The 20,661-nt window shown below is 51.6% G+C and overlaps 5 protein-coding genes across 5 annotated transcripts; 4 read left to right on the plus strand and 1 right to left on the minus strand.

Annotated features, from left to right (window-relative positions):
• Positions 1 to 433: 433 nt before the first annotated feature.
• Positions 434 to 1,655, plus strand: CTHT_0047510 (uncharacterized protein; the record flags this gene model as incomplete). The annotated part of the gene is made up of 4 exons (XM_006695057.1): positions 434 to 575; positions 627 to 792; positions 862 to 1,115; positions 1,180 to 1,655. The coding sequence occupies 4 exons, from the start codon at positions 434 to 436 to the stop codon at positions 1,653 to 1,655; spliced, it is 1,038 nt and encodes a 345-aa protein (XP_006695120.1).
• A 2,707-nt stretch (positions 1,656 to 4,362) lies between these two features.
• On the plus strand, positions 4,363 to 5,791 carry CTHT_0047520 (uncharacterized protein; the record flags this gene model as incomplete). Its single annotated transcript, XM_006695058.1, has 4 exons — positions 4,363 to 4,623; positions 4,689 to 4,874; positions 4,934 to 5,464; positions 5,588 to 5,791. The coding sequence occupies 4 exons, from the start codon at positions 4,363 to 4,365 to the stop codon at positions 5,789 to 5,791; spliced, it is 1,182 nt and encodes a 393-aa protein (XP_006695121.1).
• A 657-nt stretch (positions 5,792 to 6,448) lies between these two features.
• On the plus strand, positions 6,449 to 8,925 carry CTHT_0047530 (uncharacterized protein; the record flags this gene model as incomplete). The annotated part of the gene is made up of 3 exons (XM_006695059.1): positions 6,449 to 6,745; positions 7,064 to 8,575; positions 8,734 to 8,925. 3 exons carry the CDS (start codon positions 6,449 to 6,451, stop codon positions 8,923 to 8,925), a joined length of 2,001 nt encoding a protein of 666 aa, XP_006695122.1.
• Positions 8,926 to 11,133: 2,208 nt separating this feature from the next.
• Positions 11,134 to 12,315, minus strand: CTHT_0047540 (uncharacterized protein; the record flags this gene model as incomplete). Its single annotated transcript, XM_006695060.1, has 3 exons — positions 11,134 to 11,383; positions 11,439 to 11,801; positions 12,134 to 12,315. 3 exons carry the CDS (start codon positions 12,313 to 12,315, stop codon positions 11,134 to 11,136), a joined length of 795 nt encoding a protein of 264 aa, XP_006695123.1.
• Positions 12,316 to 16,206: 3,891 nt separating this feature from the next.
• On the plus strand, positions 16,207 to 17,932 carry CTHT_0047550 (putative 2 iron, 2 sulfur cluster binding protein; the record flags this gene model as incomplete). The annotated part of the gene is made up of 2 exons (XM_006695061.1): positions 16,207 to 16,423; positions 16,521 to 17,932. The coding sequence occupies 2 exons, from the start codon at positions 16,207 to 16,209 to the stop codon at positions 17,930 to 17,932; spliced, it is 1,629 nt and encodes a 542-aa protein (XP_006695124.1).
• Between the last annotated feature and the right edge of the window lie 2,729 nt (positions 17,933 to 20,661).

Raw genomic sequence — 20,661 nt, forward strand, 5'->3', positions numbered from 1 at the left:
GACACTCAACCCGATCCGCGAGCGTGGTTCTTGACTCTCATTCGTCGCTAAGCCTCTCCTTGTGACAGACCACAAAAAGAGCATGGTGCACGGATGATGGCGATGCGCAGACGGTGGCTGATCGAGGCCCTTGAGGCCGGCTTGTTGAGCGGAAATGGCAAACGGTGTCGGTTGATAGCTGACATCTTTTCGCTGTTTTCCACCAACAGTCGACTTGTTGCAACTTGCCTGCTGATGAGAGATAGAAGTTGAATGAGAGCAGCCCAACAACGTAGGGTCTCGACGCCCAAGCTGTTCTCACCAGTCAAAAGACCCTCAACGGTCTACCTGTCTTCAATGCAAGATGCCTTTCCGTCGGATAATCGTCCTCTCTCTTTGGTTAGCTATCGCATCAGCAGAGTTGCGCCGTGAAGTCCCTAGCTCACTGGTTCCCATGGTGACCTCAGGCCCAAAAATTGAGGCCGAGGGACGTGTTGAGCCTCCTGCACGGATCACAGAGCGTCCTGCTTTACGGCCAGCGATATTGAAGCGTCAAGCCGACAACAAGATTTGCGGTTATGTCAATGGCGATCCGGGTTAGTTAACCACGTGTGCCTGAAAAAAGATCACAGGCTAACCTTTGGAAGCTCTGAGCTTTACTTGCATTGCTCGTGACGCCATATGTCTGTTCAACTCCGAAGCTAGTGCAGTAGGCTGCTGCTTGACTACCGGATGCAATATCTACACAGCCTGCCTTCCATATGCTTCGTCGCGTGCCCTGAGCACCGCAGACCTGGACCGAACCCGCTACTGGTATGTCTGCTGAGCTTGAATAGATCCCGAAGGTCTCTTTGCAAGATAATGAAGCTAAAGGCTCTCCAGCTCAGAGGCCAGCGCTCCGTACTGCGCCATACTGTCCTACGTTGATGAGCAATGGTCCGGCTACACTATCCCTACCTGTGACATTACACCCACGACGTATAATATCTACCATACACCCATTCCCGACTCTACTTTCTTCACACGCCCGATCACATTCAGTTCAACACCTGGGCCCACACATGCTGGTGATAATGATGATGATGGCTCGAACATACCCATCGGCTCCATTGTTGGCGGTGTTGTCGGCGGTGTAGGTCAGTGCTCCCCTTCCTTCTAAACTTCCTAACGAACCCAACAGACCGCTGACATGTCCATCAGCTGTCCTTGGTCTAATCATTCTCGGCGCGATCTTTCTCCTCCGCAAGAACAGGTCCACACCGTCCACCAAAACCGACGCCTCGTCCTCTTCTCCGTCCAACCTAAACGCCACCACAGCGACCTCTCAACGTCCCTTTTCTCCGTCCCCACAGTACATCTCCTCTGGAGCACCTCACACATTCGATCCGCGCTACAGCATGGTCCCTCCCGTTGGCACTCCCTCATCTGGGGCCCATGCGGCATATCCTCATCTACCTCACCAGCCGCCGAGTCCAGGGCCTGCTTTCCCGGGACAGCCAAGAAAGCAGCAGAAGGTATATCGTGCCTATTTCCCTCCATCAGGGGCTTCTGATTCGGGGCCTGAGCAACATGGTGCTGAGGAAGGGTATCCGCAGGGAGTGGTTGAATTGCCTGGCCAAGGGATAGTGTTCGAGATGGATGGTACGCCGTCAGGTGCTGCGAGGGCTACAAGGTGATTGGATTCAACGCTGCTACCAGTTTCTTGCTTCTTTAATGCCAAGATCGTGCATTTCATCCTATATCATGAGATGTTGGAAAAAAGACAGTCTCTTCGTACCATCAGCCGCAAACCAATAAATGCAGAATACAGGCATATAGCTTGGTGTTACACTACAATCTAGCCTCTCAGTAAGTAAATAACCAATCCAACACAGAAGGGAAGGGAAGAAGGAATGAAGGAATGAAGGAATGAAGGAATGAAAGGAGGTAAGAAGCATAGATCTATTGTGGAATTAATAGAAGAGTATAGGATATAATCGAGAAAAGTGAAGGAAACATATTTGAGCAAACATGAGTTAAGGAATAAATCAAAACAACTCATAAATGGGAGTAGAGCTCTTGTTCTTATACCCTTGTCCACCAATGCCCACCAGGTCTCCCTTGAGGTCACATGATCACCCTTACTCTCCCTCGGGGCTGGGATACCTATTTATCTCCCTAATCACTTTGACACGTGGTGTTAGTCCTTGAATCTCATACTACAATTGGTAGAAGAATTGCATTATCAGAACGCTTATGAAAAGGCATGCTTTGTTATAGGTCCATAGCCGATGTTACATGAGAACCAGCTTAATCATTCATTCACATACCGTCACGCTTCAGATCATGACTAGTGTCCTGCACCCCATAACTGAAACCAGTGTATTCAGTATATTTCTCTCAAGCAGTCTCTGGGTAGATCCCATCAATGTTTTCTTTACTCAACAGCAAAAGCGATCAGCAGGCTGACTTCGTGATCGTTGGTCAGGGTCAGATGGTTTACTTGCGGTCCTGGAGGAAATTTACAGTCTCTGACACAGCTATGTCGTTAAAAGCTATGATTCCAACGAGTTACTGTGGTTCCAATATTCGTTATCAGAACCTCTCATCCTCACCAACATAAACTCATCGACGAGCTGCATGACGACAAGCTCTTGACATCACAGCCCCCGAAAATAAAGTGCGATAACCAAACTACAGCACAAACCCATCCTTAGCATTTGCGTCAGATCGGTCTTATAACAAAGAAGCTTTCTCACTTGCTCTCTCATTGTCACGGTTCCATTGACCAGTTCATCAGACCTCACATGTGACAATGTGATTTGCAAGCTATATTGCCCTGCTCATGCAGGCAATATATTAAACAGCCCCTCATTTAGGAAGCCGCTGAACGCTGTCCCTCCATGAGGCATCCTTTCCCGGGTTTAGGTTTTAGCAACTACCGGTAGTTGGCTTTCAGGCTGAACTGAGATCTCAAGCGAGTCTTGTCCCGTGGGCATGGATGCTTCTGTTCCCACAAGATATATAGTAGATGTTGAACATCAAACGAAGTGGGGACGGATATGAGGTTTTCTGGTCGAAAAATCGCAAGAATTATTATCTGACGTCTAGTTTCCTCAGAATTAGCATCTATTAGGCATCTCCCACTCCTGTCAGGCGCCCAACTACCGGCTTCCCAGCTGGGAAGGTGTCGAAAGTAAGCCTCTGCGGCCAGAATCGCACAGCTTGGCACAGGATCGAAGTGCTGTCAGCGCGCGGGATGATGGCGACCATCATGACCATGATGCAGCCCACCACAGACAGCAATCCTCTCTCCTCTTACTGTATACGGGACATTTCATGGCGAGAAGGATTACCTCGATACAAAACGAGCATTACCACTTTCTGTTCCTGGCTGTGTCACTCCAACTGATCACAGACGAATGTGCACCCTGTCACCAACCGCCTGCGGTGCCGGCAGCGCCGGGCATGGATTATGAGTCCAACCTGCCAGTGGCTGCAGTGACGTGTGATGGATGAGGTCATGGCGCACGGGATTGGACATTACAGACATCATTGTCTGCTAATAGCGGGGTACACCACACCAACATCGTAACTATTGAGTCCCGAGGATCGGAGAGTTTTACAGAGAGTATGGTGCAAGACAGTCTCGCTTCTGCAACGTATGACAACGGCGCATCTTGGCCGTTAGGCGAGCGACTTGTTCCCGATTCTTGGATGCCAACCAAGTTGTCAACGCGACAATGAGAAATCCCGGCCCTGTGCGTGCATGCGTGTGCTGGCGAGTCCGTATGTCAGGATCTGATAATCCTTTTGGCTGCATCGGCCGGCTTGGCTGGGCAACGACACGAGGCTTGCAGTAAGACTTTTATTACCTGTGCTCTATCAGTCAGTTCATGCTTGCCCAAGTCATCCCGCACATGCACACACACAACGCCCTCCCAGTGAGATAGAGGAATTGCAGATGACTCTTCTATGAGACAGCACATCCTGCACACCGGCCCTGCTATCTTCACCCAGACAAGCAGGACGTTGAGCACGCAAGATAGCTGACATGCTGAGCCAGACCTATCTCGGTAGGTGTGAGCCCCGGTTGGGGCTCAGAAGCTTGGTACGATGGTTGAAGGCTTATAGGGAGGGATGGCCTCACGTTTGGCGGTCCGCCTTTTCTGCGCACCGCCGTTCAGTTGTGTGCATATCATGGCACGATTGCATTGACGGATGAGATGGACTACTGGACGCTGGAAAGGGAAGGTCGATGAGGCTTTGGGGCTGTAAGAGAGTGAGCTGATGGGGATATAAGCGCCTGCTCGCCGTCAGTTCTAGACGTTCGACTCAAGACAGGGGTAGTCATCGGCAGCCTTGTCAACAACAACAGTTCAACAATACTTAAAAAAGACCAAGATGCATCTGGCCTGGACAGCCTTCCTTCCGCTTGCCCTCGCGGCACCCGTAATCCAGCCTCACAGCTTCAACCTGCAGCTCATCCCCGAGCGGTACATTGTCAAGCTTCGCGATGGTGTCTCAGAAGCCGCGCTCGAGAAGGCAATTAAAGAAGCTGAGCCGGCCGGACCTCCGCAGCAGGTCTACCGGGCCAAACGGTTTAAGGGGTTTGCCGGACGACTGACGCCTAAGGTGTTGGAGAAAGTCAAATCTCTGCCTGAGGTCAGTACTTAGGACTCATGCAGTCTTCCGGTTTCTCAAGATGTTCAGTGACTGACTGGAAACAGGTCGAGTACATCGAGCAAGACGCTATTGTTACTATCGCCGAGTACGTCACTCAGTCAGATGTACCCTGGGGCCTTGCCCGCATCTCGCACCGTGAGAAGGGCCACACCACCTACGTCTACGACGAGACCGCCGGCGAAGGCACCTGCGCGTACATCATTGACACAGGCATTTATGTCGAGCACGAGGTATTCCGCTTCCCCTTTTCTATTTCTCCTCATTCCCTGCATGCCACTAACTCTCACAGCAATTTGGCAGCCGCGCGACCTTCCTCGCCAACTTTATCGACTCTACCACGACCGACGGGAACGGCCACGGCACGCACGTAGCCGGTACCATTGGCGGCAGCGACGTCGGCGTCGCTAAAAAGACTCTCCTCTTCGGCGTCAAGGTCCTCAACGACGGCGGCTCTGGCACGCTTTCAGGCGTGATCGCAGGCATCAACTTCGTCGCTGACGACGCAGTTAACCGTACTGCTTCGGGACAGTGCCCTAAGGGAGTTGTCGCGAACCTCAGCTTGGGCGGTGGGCGCTCGACAGCTGTGAATGCGGCTGCTGCTGCTGCGGTCGAGAAGGGGGTTTTCTTGAGCGTCGCGGCGGGGAATAGCAATGATGATGCGTACTGGTACTCTCCTGCGAGCGAGGAAACGGTGTGCACGGTCGGTGCAACGGATGTGGAGGATCACCGGGCATGGTTCTCAAATTATGGGACTGTAGTGGATGTTTTTGCGCCTGGTGTCGATATCTTGAGCTCGTGGATTGGAAGTCCTAATGCGACGGTAAGTGGGGTTGCTCCCAGTTTGTTTACTTTTCCCCTCGTTGCCCACAGCCCCCCTTTTTTCGGCGGAGCTTATCTTATCAGTGGCATTCTGGCTGACTTGCAACGACAACGACAACTATAGGCCACCATCTCGGGCACGTCGATGGCTGCACCGCATGTTGCTGGTCTTGCAGCGTACCTTATGGGCCTTGATAGGCCAAAGGAGACTCTTGAGCTGTGCCAGTACATTCGTGATACGGCAACCAAGGGTGTTATCTCTGGTCTGCCATCTGGAACCTTCAACGGGATTGCGTTCAATGGCAATGCCGAGGAAGCTGAGGATTAATGATGAGATGCACATGCACAGTGGGGTTCACTTAGCTTGCATCTTAATTGGTATCTATGGCATTTGGGTTGGATGCTGATATCACCTCAGGAGAGATATAGGGGAAAGTTTCTGGTATAGTTGTCTGCAGTTTGAGTAGCTCGTTGAACACTCGTTGTCTGCTTTTCTTTCCCTTAACTACTTTAGTTCTGTTGAACATGCATTGCTGCGACAAGTTTTTGAAGTTAATCTGGGGTCTGATAGCCAATTGGTCCAGACCTTGTGGCTAATGTTTAGATTGCTGAAAGTCGGTCGACCAGCCCTCCTACTGGGAAACATTTTTGCATGTTGACAGGACCCTGAATAGGAACTCACCTTGTTCTTTATTGTGTGGTGCTTTCCCTTCGTTCGCTCTGTGTTGCAAGTCATCTTTTCATCCCAAATTACCAAGCACCCTCGTCAATGGTGTCTTTAAAGAACTTTTTCTTGTCCGTGATAATCTCTGTTCCCTCTCGCATTTTTCCACACAGTCAGCTGGTGTCCGACCAACTCTTTCTTCCTTACCACCACACCATCACTTTTACATAGTTGTGATCGTTCATCCTCTTATTTGCCTTTCTTTCCTTAGTTTTGTCCTCTTTCACTTTTTCCCCTCTTTTTTCAACGAAACGATCAACAATGCTGCCCAACGCAACCAAACAGTCTGACACAGACCTACGCACGCGTGACGCAACTGTACCCACAACCCCCGAGCAGCAACGTGGCGGTCTCCCCGCATGGGCCCTTGAGATTAAGCACCCGGAGGGAGATGCTTGCCGAGAGATTCAAGCCATTCGCCGTGCCAGCTTGTCCAACAACCGGAGCCGGATGAGCAACAGCCCTAGCGTGGGCAGTCCTTGCGGTGTGGCCGGTGCTGCGACCGGTTCGGCTAAGCGTGTGGCTGTTGTTGGCCGCCTGAAAACCGGTTCGGTCGAGGTAAGGATCACATCGTGTGTTCCCATCTCATTCCCCTTGTCCATGTCACCTTTGGAGTTTGGGTCCTGGATGCCATGGCAAGAGAAGCTCCCAGCATCAGTGGCCAGTGTCGCATGTTGGCTTTGCTTTTTGAGATGTTTCCACAGCCAAAACAAATCGTGAGGTGTAGTCACCCAGGTCACCCTCGATATTCAGGCCGTCTAGTGTCACGGCTAGCGGGAGCAGCTGAGGTGCACTCACCCGGAATAGTGAACTCTCACTTCTGTTCTTGCCCCTTGTATGTTCTTTTATCCAGCTCCCTAACCATCTTTAACACAGAAACCCTTCTTCACCTACCCCGTCACAAAAGCCGACCAGGCTTGTTGCCCTGTGCATGCTGCCCGCAAAGCCGACCAGGACGATGACAACGACGACTCCAGCTCCGATGAAAGCATCCTCGCTCTTATCGCCGCCATTAGACAGAACAAGCGCTGCAACATTGGCTTTTCTCCCTCCCCCGGCCCTGTCAATCCTGGGATTGAAGCCTTCACTCATCTGGTTCAAAGCAGCCCCCTTCCTTCACACAAGAGTAACCCATCCCAGGGCCTGCCCCCGCTCGCCCTGACAGAGATCAACGGCCAGGCAACACTCTTCACGCCCAGGGAACCTCTTTTCCCTTCGTCACCTTCTCTGCCCATTTCTATGTCGATTTCGTCTGCGGTCCATTGGTCTTCACCACGCTTCGACAACGTCAGCCGCAGGCTATTCACAGCAAAGGAATTTTCTGGGTCTTCGCCGCCTGAGTTCAGACGGAGTGGTATTCATCTGCGTGAGAATCCAGACAAGATGGATGTCAACAAGGAGAGTTCTGGCCCCGACAATAGAGCTAACGAAATCCACGTGAGCACCGGCATGAGGATTCACTTCACTGGTGGCGTGGCTACGGTCCAGCTGTCGCAACCGGAGCAATCTCAGATTTCCCGGGCGCAGGACCAGGTTGCCCAGCTCGCTGTTGTTTCCAGCAACCAACAGTGGGCCAATATTCAAACCCAACCGGCGCAGACACCCTCTGTGGCTGCTCAGGTCAAGCAGCCTATTCATGCAGTCGACGACCAGACTGTGCAGGCAGCACAACCCGCGGCTCTACCTGTTCAAGATCCCCAGTCAGCTTCTGAAAACAAGGATACTGACAAAGAATTTGACAACAATACCACAGGCGAAGAGCCTGCCGATGTAGTTGAAGAGGACGAGGAGTACAACCCAGCAATTGACATCCTTCTTGCAGACATACGCAATCTTCAGTGTTCCGAGGCCTACAAAATTCCCAGGGCCATTTTGACCGCTGCTGCGCAACTTGCACCCCTCAAAGATGGTACCGACAAACTTGATGCTGAGGCACAAGTTTTGGATTTCAACCCCAATCTGGACGATGCTAATCACCTCATCGCCGCTCAAAACCTTCTCAACAAGCGCTCCGTCCATCCGGACCAGCTGCCCCTAGCTGACTTGGGCCCTGAGACCTTCAACGACCCAAACTTCTTCAACTCCCTCCCTATCGGGCTGCCCCTCCCCGATCTCCCCGCCGCCCAGGCCTCGCAAAAAGCAGGTCTCACCTTGGGCGACCCATCTGTCCTCGACCAACTGGAGCCAATCCATGTCGACTTGCTCAGCCTGCTCAGCCCTGACAATTTAGACCAGCCGATGATCGATCTCGAGGAGGCCGTGCAGGGCAACAAGTATCCCGTGATAATGGACCCGGCAAAAGGTCATGGATACGTGTGGTTGCCGCGGGACAAGGAAGGACGATCTGAGCCCGGGTGGAGGAAGTGGCCTTGGGATCCTTTGTTGCCGGTGAGTGCTGCCGTTTTTGGTTGGGTTGTGTTGAGGTTTCACTGGTGCCTGGTGACTTCCCGGATGCTCCATCTTCAACTGGGTCCCTTCAACCAGCCATTCATCCTTCATCTTGTCCGTCGTCACATGATCCCAGGCAGCAAGCTAACCTCTCGCAGCCAGTCCTAGGCCAAGGATGCGCCCCCACTGGCGCCGTCGCCCTGCCTCATCCATGCAACGCAGACTCAGCCCTCCCCTTCTACATGCAAGCACTCTTCTACGGCCAGTCGATCAACAACAAGTTGTTTGACTCGACTGTCACCCGTCTGAACAACCTCCGCGAAGTCGTCGGTGCGAGCGCGCCCTCTTAGGAAGAGGTCGGCTTCTTTGTGGAGGATAGGAGGGGACAGAAAAGGAAGAGAGGAAATAGCTCTGACGATGAGCAAGAGGTTGACTTTGGAGAGTGGCTTGTTGATGGGGTGATGGGAATTGATGAGGAGACTGAGCAGCAAGAGGTGGAGGAGTGTCATGATAAAAGGAAGGAGAAAGAAACGGAAAAGGAAGAGATTCTGCCAGTGAATCCGGACAGGGTGGTGCCCGTGCACTTGCCGGGGAAGATCCTCGGTCGGCAAACAAACTCGGTGTACTGGGAAGGTCTGGACGGACCGATGAAAGAGAGTCGGGGGGAGTCGGATCCTTTTTGGGGATTTCGAAGCTTAAGGTTCAGGTAAAAGATTTCAGATGGAGTGAGGGATCTGAGATGTGTTCCTTTAAGGGTGTGGCGTAATATGGTACATTTGACTGCATATTGGCTGTCGAGAGGGATATCAGCTGAGTTATGGTTTTGAAAATGTTCATTTTTGGGAAATGGTAACAGAGGCATCGACCTAGATAATATTGCTGGGATGCTCATTCGATGAAGGTACTGAAATTTGGGCTAGGAAATAATCGGGTATAGGATTGGCGTTTGTGCTGGAATGGTTATCGGTTTCACCGGAGTTGAGGACGGCTTTGGTCTGTCGTTAGCACAGATCGAGGTATGATACCCAGGACACTTGGACTCGGAGGATGGATATTGGGGCTCGGCAAGATGCTCGGATCGCTTGTTTCGCATGGCTTGGTCGCAAGGAATGGCTTCCCACATCAACCATCAACTGTTAGGTTAGGTAAACCTTAGCTCCCAGCTGCTGTAATGGCAAGTGGGTTGGTAACGACATTGAAGTTTGTTGACAGTTGACGTGCCACGCAGGTATTGATGTCAAGAAGTCCTAGAACATGTATGTTGAGCCCAACATCTCACGAGATTGTGGCGACCGAGGCGAGTAATATAACTGGGGTTACACCATATGAAAGCTGAGCCTTCAAAATGTTTCTCTCGAGCTACGCCGTTCGTTGGCCCAAGTATCTGTTGAGTTGGGTTCAGTAAAGCTCAATTGGGGAACAGAGTGTACTAGGGCCATTGTTGACTTCATTAGCTTCTAACTCAAACTCGCGTCTGAACATGGAGATCTCTACTGCGCTTGGCACAATCTGCATTTCGCGATGCAAGTTTCGTTGAAAAGTTGCTTGAAAAAATCAGTGCTAGACTCTTAACCATTTCCGCGCTAACAAGCCTCTACCTCTGAACGAAACTCGCTGTTAAAGATGGGAATGAGTAAAGGGAAAACGCCACGCATTATTCCCATGGTAGCAGCTACTTTGGTCAACAAGGAGATGCTCGTCAAGATCAATGATCTCCGGGCCCTTTTCTTGCAAACTGCACAGCTACTGCAGTCACGCTTGGGAATGCCACTGGGAAGAACCATCTACCGTATACCATTTTCTCGTCGGACTCCAACGACTTTAAACAACCTCCGCCTCTAGAACAACATTTACATCTGCCTCTTGAAGACCGGTGGCGTTCTTGTGTCAGCCAGAGCATATACCGTCTTGGCCAGTAAAGATGTTTGGACAACAAGCCGGAAGAGGCCAAGACAATGCTGAAGATCTACAAGTTGCTCACAACTGTTTGCAGGGACTTGATTTATTCGATTTTATTTTTCTACAGTTTCACCACTGGGGGTGCTAAGTCGTGCCCACGGCGCCGGCGGGCAAGAGCCATCTAAAAAATATTAATTACAGGTGACGCCGGAGGAAAAAACCCGCGTGAGAGAAAAAACCGACGTGAAGTATTGAAGGGCTGTCATGTCACATGATTGAGGGGAGGGAGAGTAGTTCAGGGGAGCTGTGTCCGGCCCTTGGGTTCGAAGGGGGGTTTGTTAATGCGCCACCAGCTACGCATAGCCGAGGGAGGCACTCGTCGTTTCTTGGGAGCGACAGGGGGAAGGCTGAGCCACGCCCTGATCCCTAGGTACTTTGGCTCCTATAAGGGCTTAGCCCTGAGCCTGCTGGCCGCTTAGTGCAGGCGAGACCAGCTCCGGTAAGGGGGTCGGGCAAGCCTGATCCACAGAGAGTGGTTGGCCGGCAGCATCTCTGCGCGAGCTCTCCACCTTGCTCACTCTCTGTCCAGCAGGTACTCTGGGTAGAGGCTAGCTAGCCACCAGAGCCACGCGGTCGGGATCGTCCGCCAACCGGGAACATCATCTGAGTGCCGCGTTCGCGACCTTGGTGAGGGACGACCACACCGGCGTAAGTCTAAATGGGACTAAGCGGCTGTTAACCGCGGCCCTAGTTGGGCCGGTATCGAGTTGGACCATGCCATACAGGAGGGAAGGGATGACAACCGTGTCGAAGATCTTGGGGCCGGCCGAGGGGGAAAGCCCCGAAGCCTCGTGTTGGATAAGCGCTTGATCAACCCCACCACCGATGCTGTTGCCGCCGCCCTCGAGGCTGCTTGGGTCACAGGGCTGAGCTTGGGGTCCAGGGAGACTCCAAGCCACTTGACGGACTTATCAGGGGAGGAAGGACGTCCTCTCCACCTGGGTCGAAATTGTTGTGGGGTCGATCCTGCCACGCCTCGCTCCGATGCCGGCGGGGGGGGGGGGGGATATAGGGGACCTCTGTCTTGTTCGGGTCGACCCTGAGGCTAAGCCCTCGGGTGACGAGGAGCCCGTGGTAGCCTTGTCTTGCCATGGTCTCCGCATGGTGGACGAGCAACTGGACGAGGTCCAGTGCCGGTCTGGACGGGATGGCTCCGGCCACGTCTGGGGAAAGCAAACTCGAGCACAGCGCCGCCACAGTCATCCGGGGGGCCAGGAGCCTCTCCACTCCCTTGCTGAAGGTCGACAAGGGGTAATAGGCCGCCAGCCTTTGTACGACCGAGGGTCCCTGCCAGATTTCGATATGGTAATGACAATTGCCTGCTTGAAAGCTTTGGGGAAGATGCCTAGCGGCATGCAGCCTTCGGTGGTAGCTCGAGCCGTCGGGCGGACGAGCTCCCAAGTGTTTCTGAGGAAGGCTAAAGGCACCCCGTCCGGACCGGGAGTGCTAGATGTGGCTCCGAGAGGGTGTCCTTGAGCTCATCGCTGGGTGGGGCGGCCAGCCGCGTCGACCATTGGGGGGGTAGCTGGGGGCCGAGCCAGGCCGGGCGGGGGGCCCTCCTGGGCTCTGGCAGGGCGAAAGGCCTGGGTAGCTACGTACGCTGCTACCTGCTCCGTGTCCGACACTACCCTACAGTCGACGATAATAACCGTTGGTCTGTCGTCAAGGGCATCTTTGCGCCACCTCAGTATCCTCCCCCACTCTGCCGAGGACGTGGCAGCGGAAATCCTTTCCTTGTAGAAGTTGACTCTAGCCTCCTTGCAGAGCTTTCGATATACCATAGGGTCGGTCTCCCTGGCTGTGGCAAGTGCCTGCGACCACCACGGGGCGCTCTTAGTGTGCTTGCCGGGCCGAATGGAGAAGCGCCCCGCCACGCCAGCTAAGACGTCATAAACTGCCCGAGCGAACTGTTCTAGCTCCTCACGGGAGATGAAGCTGGCCAGGGCCAGGGGGAGGAGGGTACGTAGTAGGCAGGTCGCCTCCTCGAATCGCGGTTTGCAGGGACGTCTTGCAGGAGAGTGACGCTACATAGCTGTCAGAACTCAACTGATATATCCTTCAGGCAACCAGTTGCAACTTGACAAACTTTCACAACGTTGGAGCGTAGCACAAGGCATTCTTCACCTTATCAACTCGCATCTTTCTGGTTTTATTGGGAGCAAATATCCCAACTAGATTGAAGTCATTCGGAGAGGCTAGCAGGCAGCTTTTCTTTCGTATAATTTTTGCGACAGGATGTCGAAAATGCTCTGATCTAGCAATCAGTGAAGGATATCTGCGCAGATATTGGTGGAATTTTGCGTGTTGCGCTCTTAGACTCCAGTGACCGCGAGGCCATCTGAGACTTTCCTCAACCTGTACCACTCCGATTGAAGTCGGGAACGATCAAGAGGATTCAGGCCATCCGATTCGACAATTATATCTGTCAGAAATCTATCTCCTCCGCGGCTTACTTGCGTCCTGGATTCTCATTACGGCCCTGAAGAAGCGGCAGAATGTCCATATGACATGCGTTCATCAACCAATCCTATCGCTGTGTCGTATGTGGCGAAGGGCACTCCCAGCGAGGCATCCGAGTTCGCATATCCTGATGTGGCAATTTTTACTCGCTTGCCTGCAGTTTTACTGTGGCGGGCTCCAGAATCCCCAAGTAGCAATTGACTCTCACGATGTGGTTTTCTGGCTGCTTCACAACACTTGCGAACAGCGAGAACATGTAACCTTTGCACTATGGCCAGGGCTTGAACTATTGCCGACGTGCTCAAGCGGTGTCACATGGACACAGCAGTCCAAGTAGAAGAAATAACTTTGACAGTCGACATATAAACACCAGTGACATAAGAGCTGAGAAGGGCAAAGGCATATCTGATTGGTAGAGCTCGGAAAATATGAGGGGGTGGCAAGAATGAGTTAGATAACCTTGCCACGCTGAAGAGAACCCCTGAAGATTGCAGGAGACCGCGAACTCACAAGGGCAAAGGAATTTAATAAGGGGAGCTACTTGGACACGATGAAGGAATTCTCTTGGTCTTTCCTCTCCCTAACACAAGGACACTAAGGACCAAGAAAGATTATTACAGGTAGTAATTGACTTCGCTGTGCACCTCACATTGTCAGTGGCCATCATCTAACCCATTTGACTCATGATGATCCCTGTCTACACCAGACCAAGTCACCCGTTACAGAAAGAGATAGAGATCTGCACCAGGCCCCGTAGTCGAAATTGTGAGGACGCAAAATACCGCCGCTTTCTCCCCATGCCAACTAGCCTCTTGCAAGACTTTTTTATGTTGAGACGGCGTGGACAAGGTATTAAGCACAGTCCAATAGGCTTTTGGCTCATACGAAGCCATTAAATAAGAAGTACCCTTTCTTCTCAAAGGCTGAGGATGCCCGGCACGTTAATGCGTGGCATACTAGAACTTGCCAGGTGTCAGAGGATGACAGCTGTTCGGAGGATGGTGAGAAAACTGCTGATGATGTATAAGAAAATGCTGGTGATGGTGGATTGACACGCACATCGAGGTAATGCAAAACTAATATCTGTTACATTCACTCACCGGCGCGCAATTATTGACTGTACAGATGGTGCCGTAGTTTGAGCTTCGAGTAACGCAGAAATCTCCTAGATGGCTAACCTCTAGTGGCAGAAGTCCTGATTCTTGTGGTATCTGAATTGGCCGCTGTGACATCCAGCTCATATTTATTTCAGACCTCTATACCTCTTTTCCTTTTCTTCATACTTTCATTCGTCTGCTCTCCGTCCCCTCTTACTCTTTACATCCGTTACTCTGTTCTCTTCCTCCTTTGCTCAACCTGATAATGGGAGGTTTTGACCCTCATGAGCCATTTGTAAACAGAATCTAAGTCTAATACCAACAGTGTTTGTGCAAGTGACCAAGGTGTGGTTACCGCCGACCTACCTCGGTCAGCCCAGGCTCTACTGAGGTCAGGTGCACACTTGACCTTATGTAAGAGCCATGCTCATCCAACCTCACGCGTGTGTAGTTCAGAAGGTAAAGCGTTGTTATTCTGCAGCACCAATTGTGCTTGACAAATTCCCTCAGGGCCGCGTGTCCTGCAAGGAATGCCCAAGTAAATACTCCCATCCCCATCACCTTTTTCTTTTACATCTAACAAACAGCACAAGAATTGCCCTTTTTGTCAACCTTGCAAGTAACATCAATGGAATACAGAACTGCTCGGAACCCTGACACACACGCAACCATTTTAAGTTCCTCACCTAAGCGCTTTAGTTGTCGATGAGTTCATCATGGCCCATTTGCTACTTGGAGACATTACGCCGTTGAGGCACTAAAACCTTTACACAGCGGCACTGTACTTAGAATCTGTTGAGTACATCCGCTATGCTATGACTTTGGAAACTCGGTGGTCTTAATAAACTTGACATCATCTAACTCTCCCTTGGAAGCGTCGTGAACAAGGACATATGACGCATTCGGGTCCTTGCTCCATCGTGCAGCTTTGGCCATAAGCATAACTGAACAAGCTGCGAGAACCCCATACATTGTGTTCAATTTAATTTGCCTGTTATAGCATTGAAGATATCAGAGACTCCATGGGAAGAACAAAGAACTGGTGTAGAAGAACGCACCGCCGTATAGGTTCACTTGCTGGGAGAGATTCTTGTCCTCCAGGACCACCCATATCATCCAAATCGGGCTTGTTACGAATCCCGGGTTGTCCGGCCACACCTCGACGCGGTTGGAGATAGCGAGGTCTGACCTGGCAAACTCTCCTTAGCGTAGTCCTAGTCGACGAACTCATTCCTCGCCGCATTGGCATAATGTTAATCATTGTGTAAAAACACCTGGATAACTTAAAAATTGAGATTCAAGAAGTTGTTCTAAGACCCTAAAAAAAACCTGATACTTACCAACCTTCTTATACACCTAAAAACAGCTTGCTTTGTCGATGACATCACCCTGACGGCCGGGTAAGTGGATCGTAATGCCATCTCAACTCATAAAGTCTTGATAGATTCCGCCGGGCCCTGCTGGGGCGAACCTGGCGACTCTTGAATAGTTCAGTAACTACCAACTTTGTCAATGCGTGAAGGACGGGTCAATTTATTTTTCCTCTGTAGATGGAAAGTTATCTAATCAAAATAAAGTTCATGGGGGTATAATTTTAAGACGATCAGCATCACCATGTTATTTCCGCAACGTGAAGTCTTGTAGCTTCGGTTTGTGCTGACGCAACGGTGGAGATGAGTCACAACGTGACCAATCAGACACTCCGCTTGGCGGCAGAAGGACCCCTCACCAACCAGACGTCTCATTCGACTTCGGAGATCAAGATGCCGTGAATGCCATTGTGCGGATGATTGAGGGCTACAGGGCTCTGGCCCAAGACCTGGCTGCAGGCGCATAAAGTATGGCTAATTGCGTGCTTCGATATCTCCAATAGAAGCCCTGCCCTGCATGGAGTGCATGGCCCGTCGTCCTTGGACGGTTTCCAGGGCTGGGCGACACAAAACAGGATCCGTCTCCACTATCTCTTCGATTCTGCACTTCCCCTCCTGCCTCTTCTCCCCGCTCTTGGTGAGAAGGCTTCTCCAGACTTTATGCAAGGTCTGTCCCTCGCTTCATCGTCTATCAGTTTTAGCGCATCCGCACCCGAGACAGCACTTTAGCACGTTTTCCAGAAAGATGGCGCAGGAGTACAAACTTAAGGGGATAACGTCCTTGGCGCTCAAGCCAGGCGAAAAGCTCGAGGCTGAGGTCGAAGGACTGGATACAAAAGTCCTCCTCCTAAATGCGGGAGGAAATGTCCAAGCCGTCGGTTCCCGTTGCACCCACTACGGCGCCCCCCTTGTCAAGGGCGTCGTTGGAGCAAATGGGACAATTACATGTCCATGGCACGGCGGTAAGATCTTGTCCACATTCAAGTTAACTGAAACTATCCAAGCTTTGCCAGCACCTGTCAACTGTGCCCAGATATCTGACAACTCGGACACACATAGCATGTTTCAACGGCAAGACAGGAGATGTCGAAGACGCACCCGCACTGGACCCTTTACCTGTGTTCAAAGCAATTGAGCGCGACGGAGCTGTGTACATTTCGGGTGACGCCGCAGTGATCAAGAATGGTTATCGCAAGCCAAATTTCCAGTGCGCAGCGAGCGGTGGTGATAAGGTGTTGGTTGTGGGCGGCGGCTCTGGCGCGCTGGGAGTGATCGAGGGTTTGCGAGAGAAAGGGTTTCGAGGGGCCATTACCCTCATTACAAACGAGGGTTACCTTCCAATTGACCGCCCCAAGCTGAGCAAGGCGTTGATGACAGATCTGGGTAAACTTCAGTGGCGGGATGAGAGCTGGTTCAAGAGTGGTAGTGTCGACATTGTCAACGACGAGGTTACTTCAGTGGACTTTGCGACAAAGACTGTCACCACCAAGACAGGGAGCAAGTTTGCCTACACCAAGCTCGTTCTTGCCACCGGTGGGACACCTCGTGCCCTCCCTCTTCCTGGGTTTAGGGAGCTGGGCAACATTTTCACGCTTCGCACGGTGCACGACACCAAGAAGATTGTCAGTGTCATCGGGGAGAAGGGCAAAAAGATTGTCATTATTGGATCGTCGTTTATCGGTATGGAAGTGGCCGTTGCCACTGCGGCTGGCAACCAAGTTACCGTCGTTGGTCTCGAGAAGGTGCCGCTCGAGCGCGTTTTGGGTGAGAAGGTGGGGGCCATCATCCAAAAGGGCGTTGAAGCAAAGGGCGTTAAGTTTTACCTCTCGGCTTCTGTCGAGAAAGCCGAGCCTTCGCCTTCGGACCCGTCGGTGGTTGGTGCCGTCTACCTTAAGGACGGCACGAGACTTGACGCTGATATGGTCATCCTTGGAGTCGGTGTGACACCGGCGACGGAGTACCTCAAAGGCAACAGCCAGGTCCAGCTGGAAGCGGACGGTAGCATCAAGGTCGATGAGTCTTTCTCGGTCATTGGCCTGGAGGGTGTGTATGCAATTGGCGACATTGCAACTCATCCTTATCACGGACCTGGAGGAGACGGGAAGTTGGTGCGCATTGAGCACTGGAACGTTGCCCAGAATGCAGGCCGCACGGCAGCAAGGCACATCGTCGACCCAACTGTCAAGCCCAGATTCTACACTCCCGTCTTCTGGAGTGCCCTTGGTTCGCAGCTCCGCTACGCGGGGAACACGACGGCGAGTGGCTGGGACGATTTGATACTTCAAGGTGACCCCGACCAGGGCAAGTGGGTGGCATATTATGCCAAGGGAGAGACCATTGTTGCCATGGCCAGCATGGGCATGGATCCTGTCATGGCTCAGTGTGCGCAGCTCATGTCCCTGAACAAGATGCCCACAAAAACGCAGCTCATCGGGGGTCTTGATGTGCTAAGTCTTGGTCCTCCAGAGTGACTGGCGATCCACTAATCTTCCTCTCACGAGCTCATTGGCTTGGAGGATTGTGTGAATCGTCCTTGCGGCGCTGCTTACTTAAGCAGAAATGGTGATTTGAGATCTCGCTCGGTTTTTGATCTGGTCAACCGAACCCTAACCCTCCTTGAACACGGCTTTGCCAGCGCGGCAAATTTTCGACTTTGGGCCACCACTCGAGAGGGGACACGTTCATTCCTCATTTTTACGTTCTCTTGTGTTATCAATAGGCTAACAGCGGCGTAGCTGGTACTGACTGACTGACGTTCAAGAGGTAATCTTTATAGCTTGCAAATTGTCTGGGAACTCTGAAAGATTTCTTTTTCTTAGCTTAAATGTTTAAAGCTACCATTAGACCCCAACGATTAACTTATGGGTTTCACAGTGTTTTGGTCAACCAACGCATCTTGCAAGAGTTGTCTTCGTTTGGGGGCCGTTGACCTCGTGGAGCTTCTATCTCTTACTCAGATGGAGCCATGCCTCACTCTCTATGCCACTGCGTCTATAGTGGTCCTCCTTGCCAGCATCATAACTGCGTTATTAGGCATTGCTCTTTACCGCCTCTATTGGCATCCTCTTGCAGGCGTGCCTGGTCCTCCCTGGGCAGCACTATCTAATGTTTGGCAAGGTATTCATGTGAGAAACGGTCGTGCTCGCATTTTGGGGAAAACACTGCATGAGCAGTATGGCCCTGTTGTTCGCGTTGGGCCAAACGAGGTTTGGTTCAACTCACCTGAAGCCTTTAGGAAAATATACTGTATGGACTCCCTCTTTTCGTTGCGACTGTCGTTTATTTAATGAACTTGATGTTAACTGACATGTTCTCGCAAACCAGCTGCAGGGAGGGGCTTTGAAAAGTCCGAGTTTTATTGTACGTGTCTGCCCTCTCCGCTCCTTCGCCAGCTGTTTCTAAAGCTTGACCAGTAGCTACTGCGTTGAACAAGCCGAGGGTCGATTGGCGTTTAAATGTGTCATTCCCAGATACACTCGACCTGCTCTCTGAATTTGATGTTGCCCGGTACAGGCTACAACGGCGCCTGATCGGTCCCGTGTACTCGACATCAAACCTTAAACGGCATGAGCATGCTATAGATCGAGTCATCGCCCGACTGATTACCGAGCTTAAATCTTTAAACGGGAAAGAAGTTGATCTGAAGGAATGGATGCACATAGTCGCCGTCGAATGCCTTGGCTCTATAGTCCTTTCATGGTCTCCCGGCTATATTAAGAATCGGTCTGACGGTGGAACAAGCAAGCAGAGTTACCTCGGTTGGAAGAGAAAAAGCGTGTTTGGACTCTTCCCGACGGTCACAAAGGTAGCTTATTGCTCCAAAATTGTCAGCAGACTCTGGTCCGTGCTTTGGGGTGTAACCTTCAAGACACCTAAAGGGTTCAAGCCGTTTTTCACTGTTCGTTTCCCATCCCATTGCCATATCAATGGCCATGACCATTCAGTTTCAAGATTAAGTTGCAACCAGTGTGCCAAAGCATTCCACTTGCTAACTCTACCACCGCAGGCTGTGTATCAAAAGACGTCGAAACGTATATCTCGTGTATTACATAGTCGACATCTCAAGGGGAGGACACAACATATCCCTCCTGATCTTCTCACGGATCTCATCCAGCTCCATCTTGATCGACCCCAGTTTACAGACACGTATCTCCGCCGCCTTGCCATCACCAATTTTGGTGCTGGACATGAGACTTTGGCCTCTACGCTCACTGCTGCCATGGCCATGATTGGTACACATCCGGATGTTCATGCTAAAATTGTCCGAGAGGTTCGTTACGCCGCTGCGACGACAGCCTATGACGATTTGGTCCATCTCCGTTACACCAAAGCTAGCATCAAGGAAGCGCAGAGGCTTTATCCTGTCATTGGAATGTCTCTCCCGAGAACCGTACCCGATACGGGACTCTATCTGCACGGCAGGTTCTTTCCTCCAGGGACTACAGTGGGGTGTAGCCCACTCGGGTTGCACCTTAACGCAGATATCTTTGGAAAGGACGCATCAAGATACAACCCTGAGCGATGGCTGCAGGATGACATTCGTGTAGTGAGGAATATGGAGCGTTTTAACTTAATTTGGGGAGGAGGCGGTCGGTCCTGTCCCGGCAGGCATCTTGCGGAGCTGATCATTGCTAAAGTCATTCCGGCTTTGTTACGCGAGTTTGACGTTACTGTAACTCGTATGCCAAGCGAAGAGGAGATGCCTCATTATTTCATGTCCATGCTCACAGGAGTAAAAGTTGAGTTTTCCCTGCCTGGGGAGGGAAAATAAACATCAACACAATATCTGCGTGGTAGCCGCAAGCAAAAGTGCTGCGAATAAAACTCGAAAAAAATAGTCACATGTCAACACTGGACTACCTATACATGCATCTGAACTGAAACTTGAAGAACTGTCAATTACAGCAGTCATGAGCCAGAGCGGGGCAACGGTCGTCTCGGAATTGCCGTCATCGGCGCTTGCTGGACCGTTGACCCGAGCGTTCTAGAACGCACTGTACCAAAAACAACTTGGCGTGAAGAGTTCGTGGCTGTGGAGACGAAAGGGTTTTTTTTATCCCTGGACCGTCAGCGACACCTTGTAATGCACTAATTGCGACTATGTACTTTGGCGATACCTTCCTCGAAAAGGTTGAGATGTCGCAAGCTGCTTGGAAGCAAAAGGTATGAGGCTAACAGGAGTGGTAATGAGGAAAGTAAC

Source organism: Thermochaetoides thermophila (genome assembly GCF_000221225.1).
Source record: "Thermochaetoides thermophila DSM 1495 unplaced genomic scaffold scf7180000011818, whole genome shotgun sequence".
In the NCBI taxonomy this organism is placed as follows: domain Eukaryota; kingdom Fungi; phylum Ascomycota; class Sordariomycetes; order Sordariales; family Chaetomiaceae; genus Thermochaetoides; species Thermochaetoides thermophila.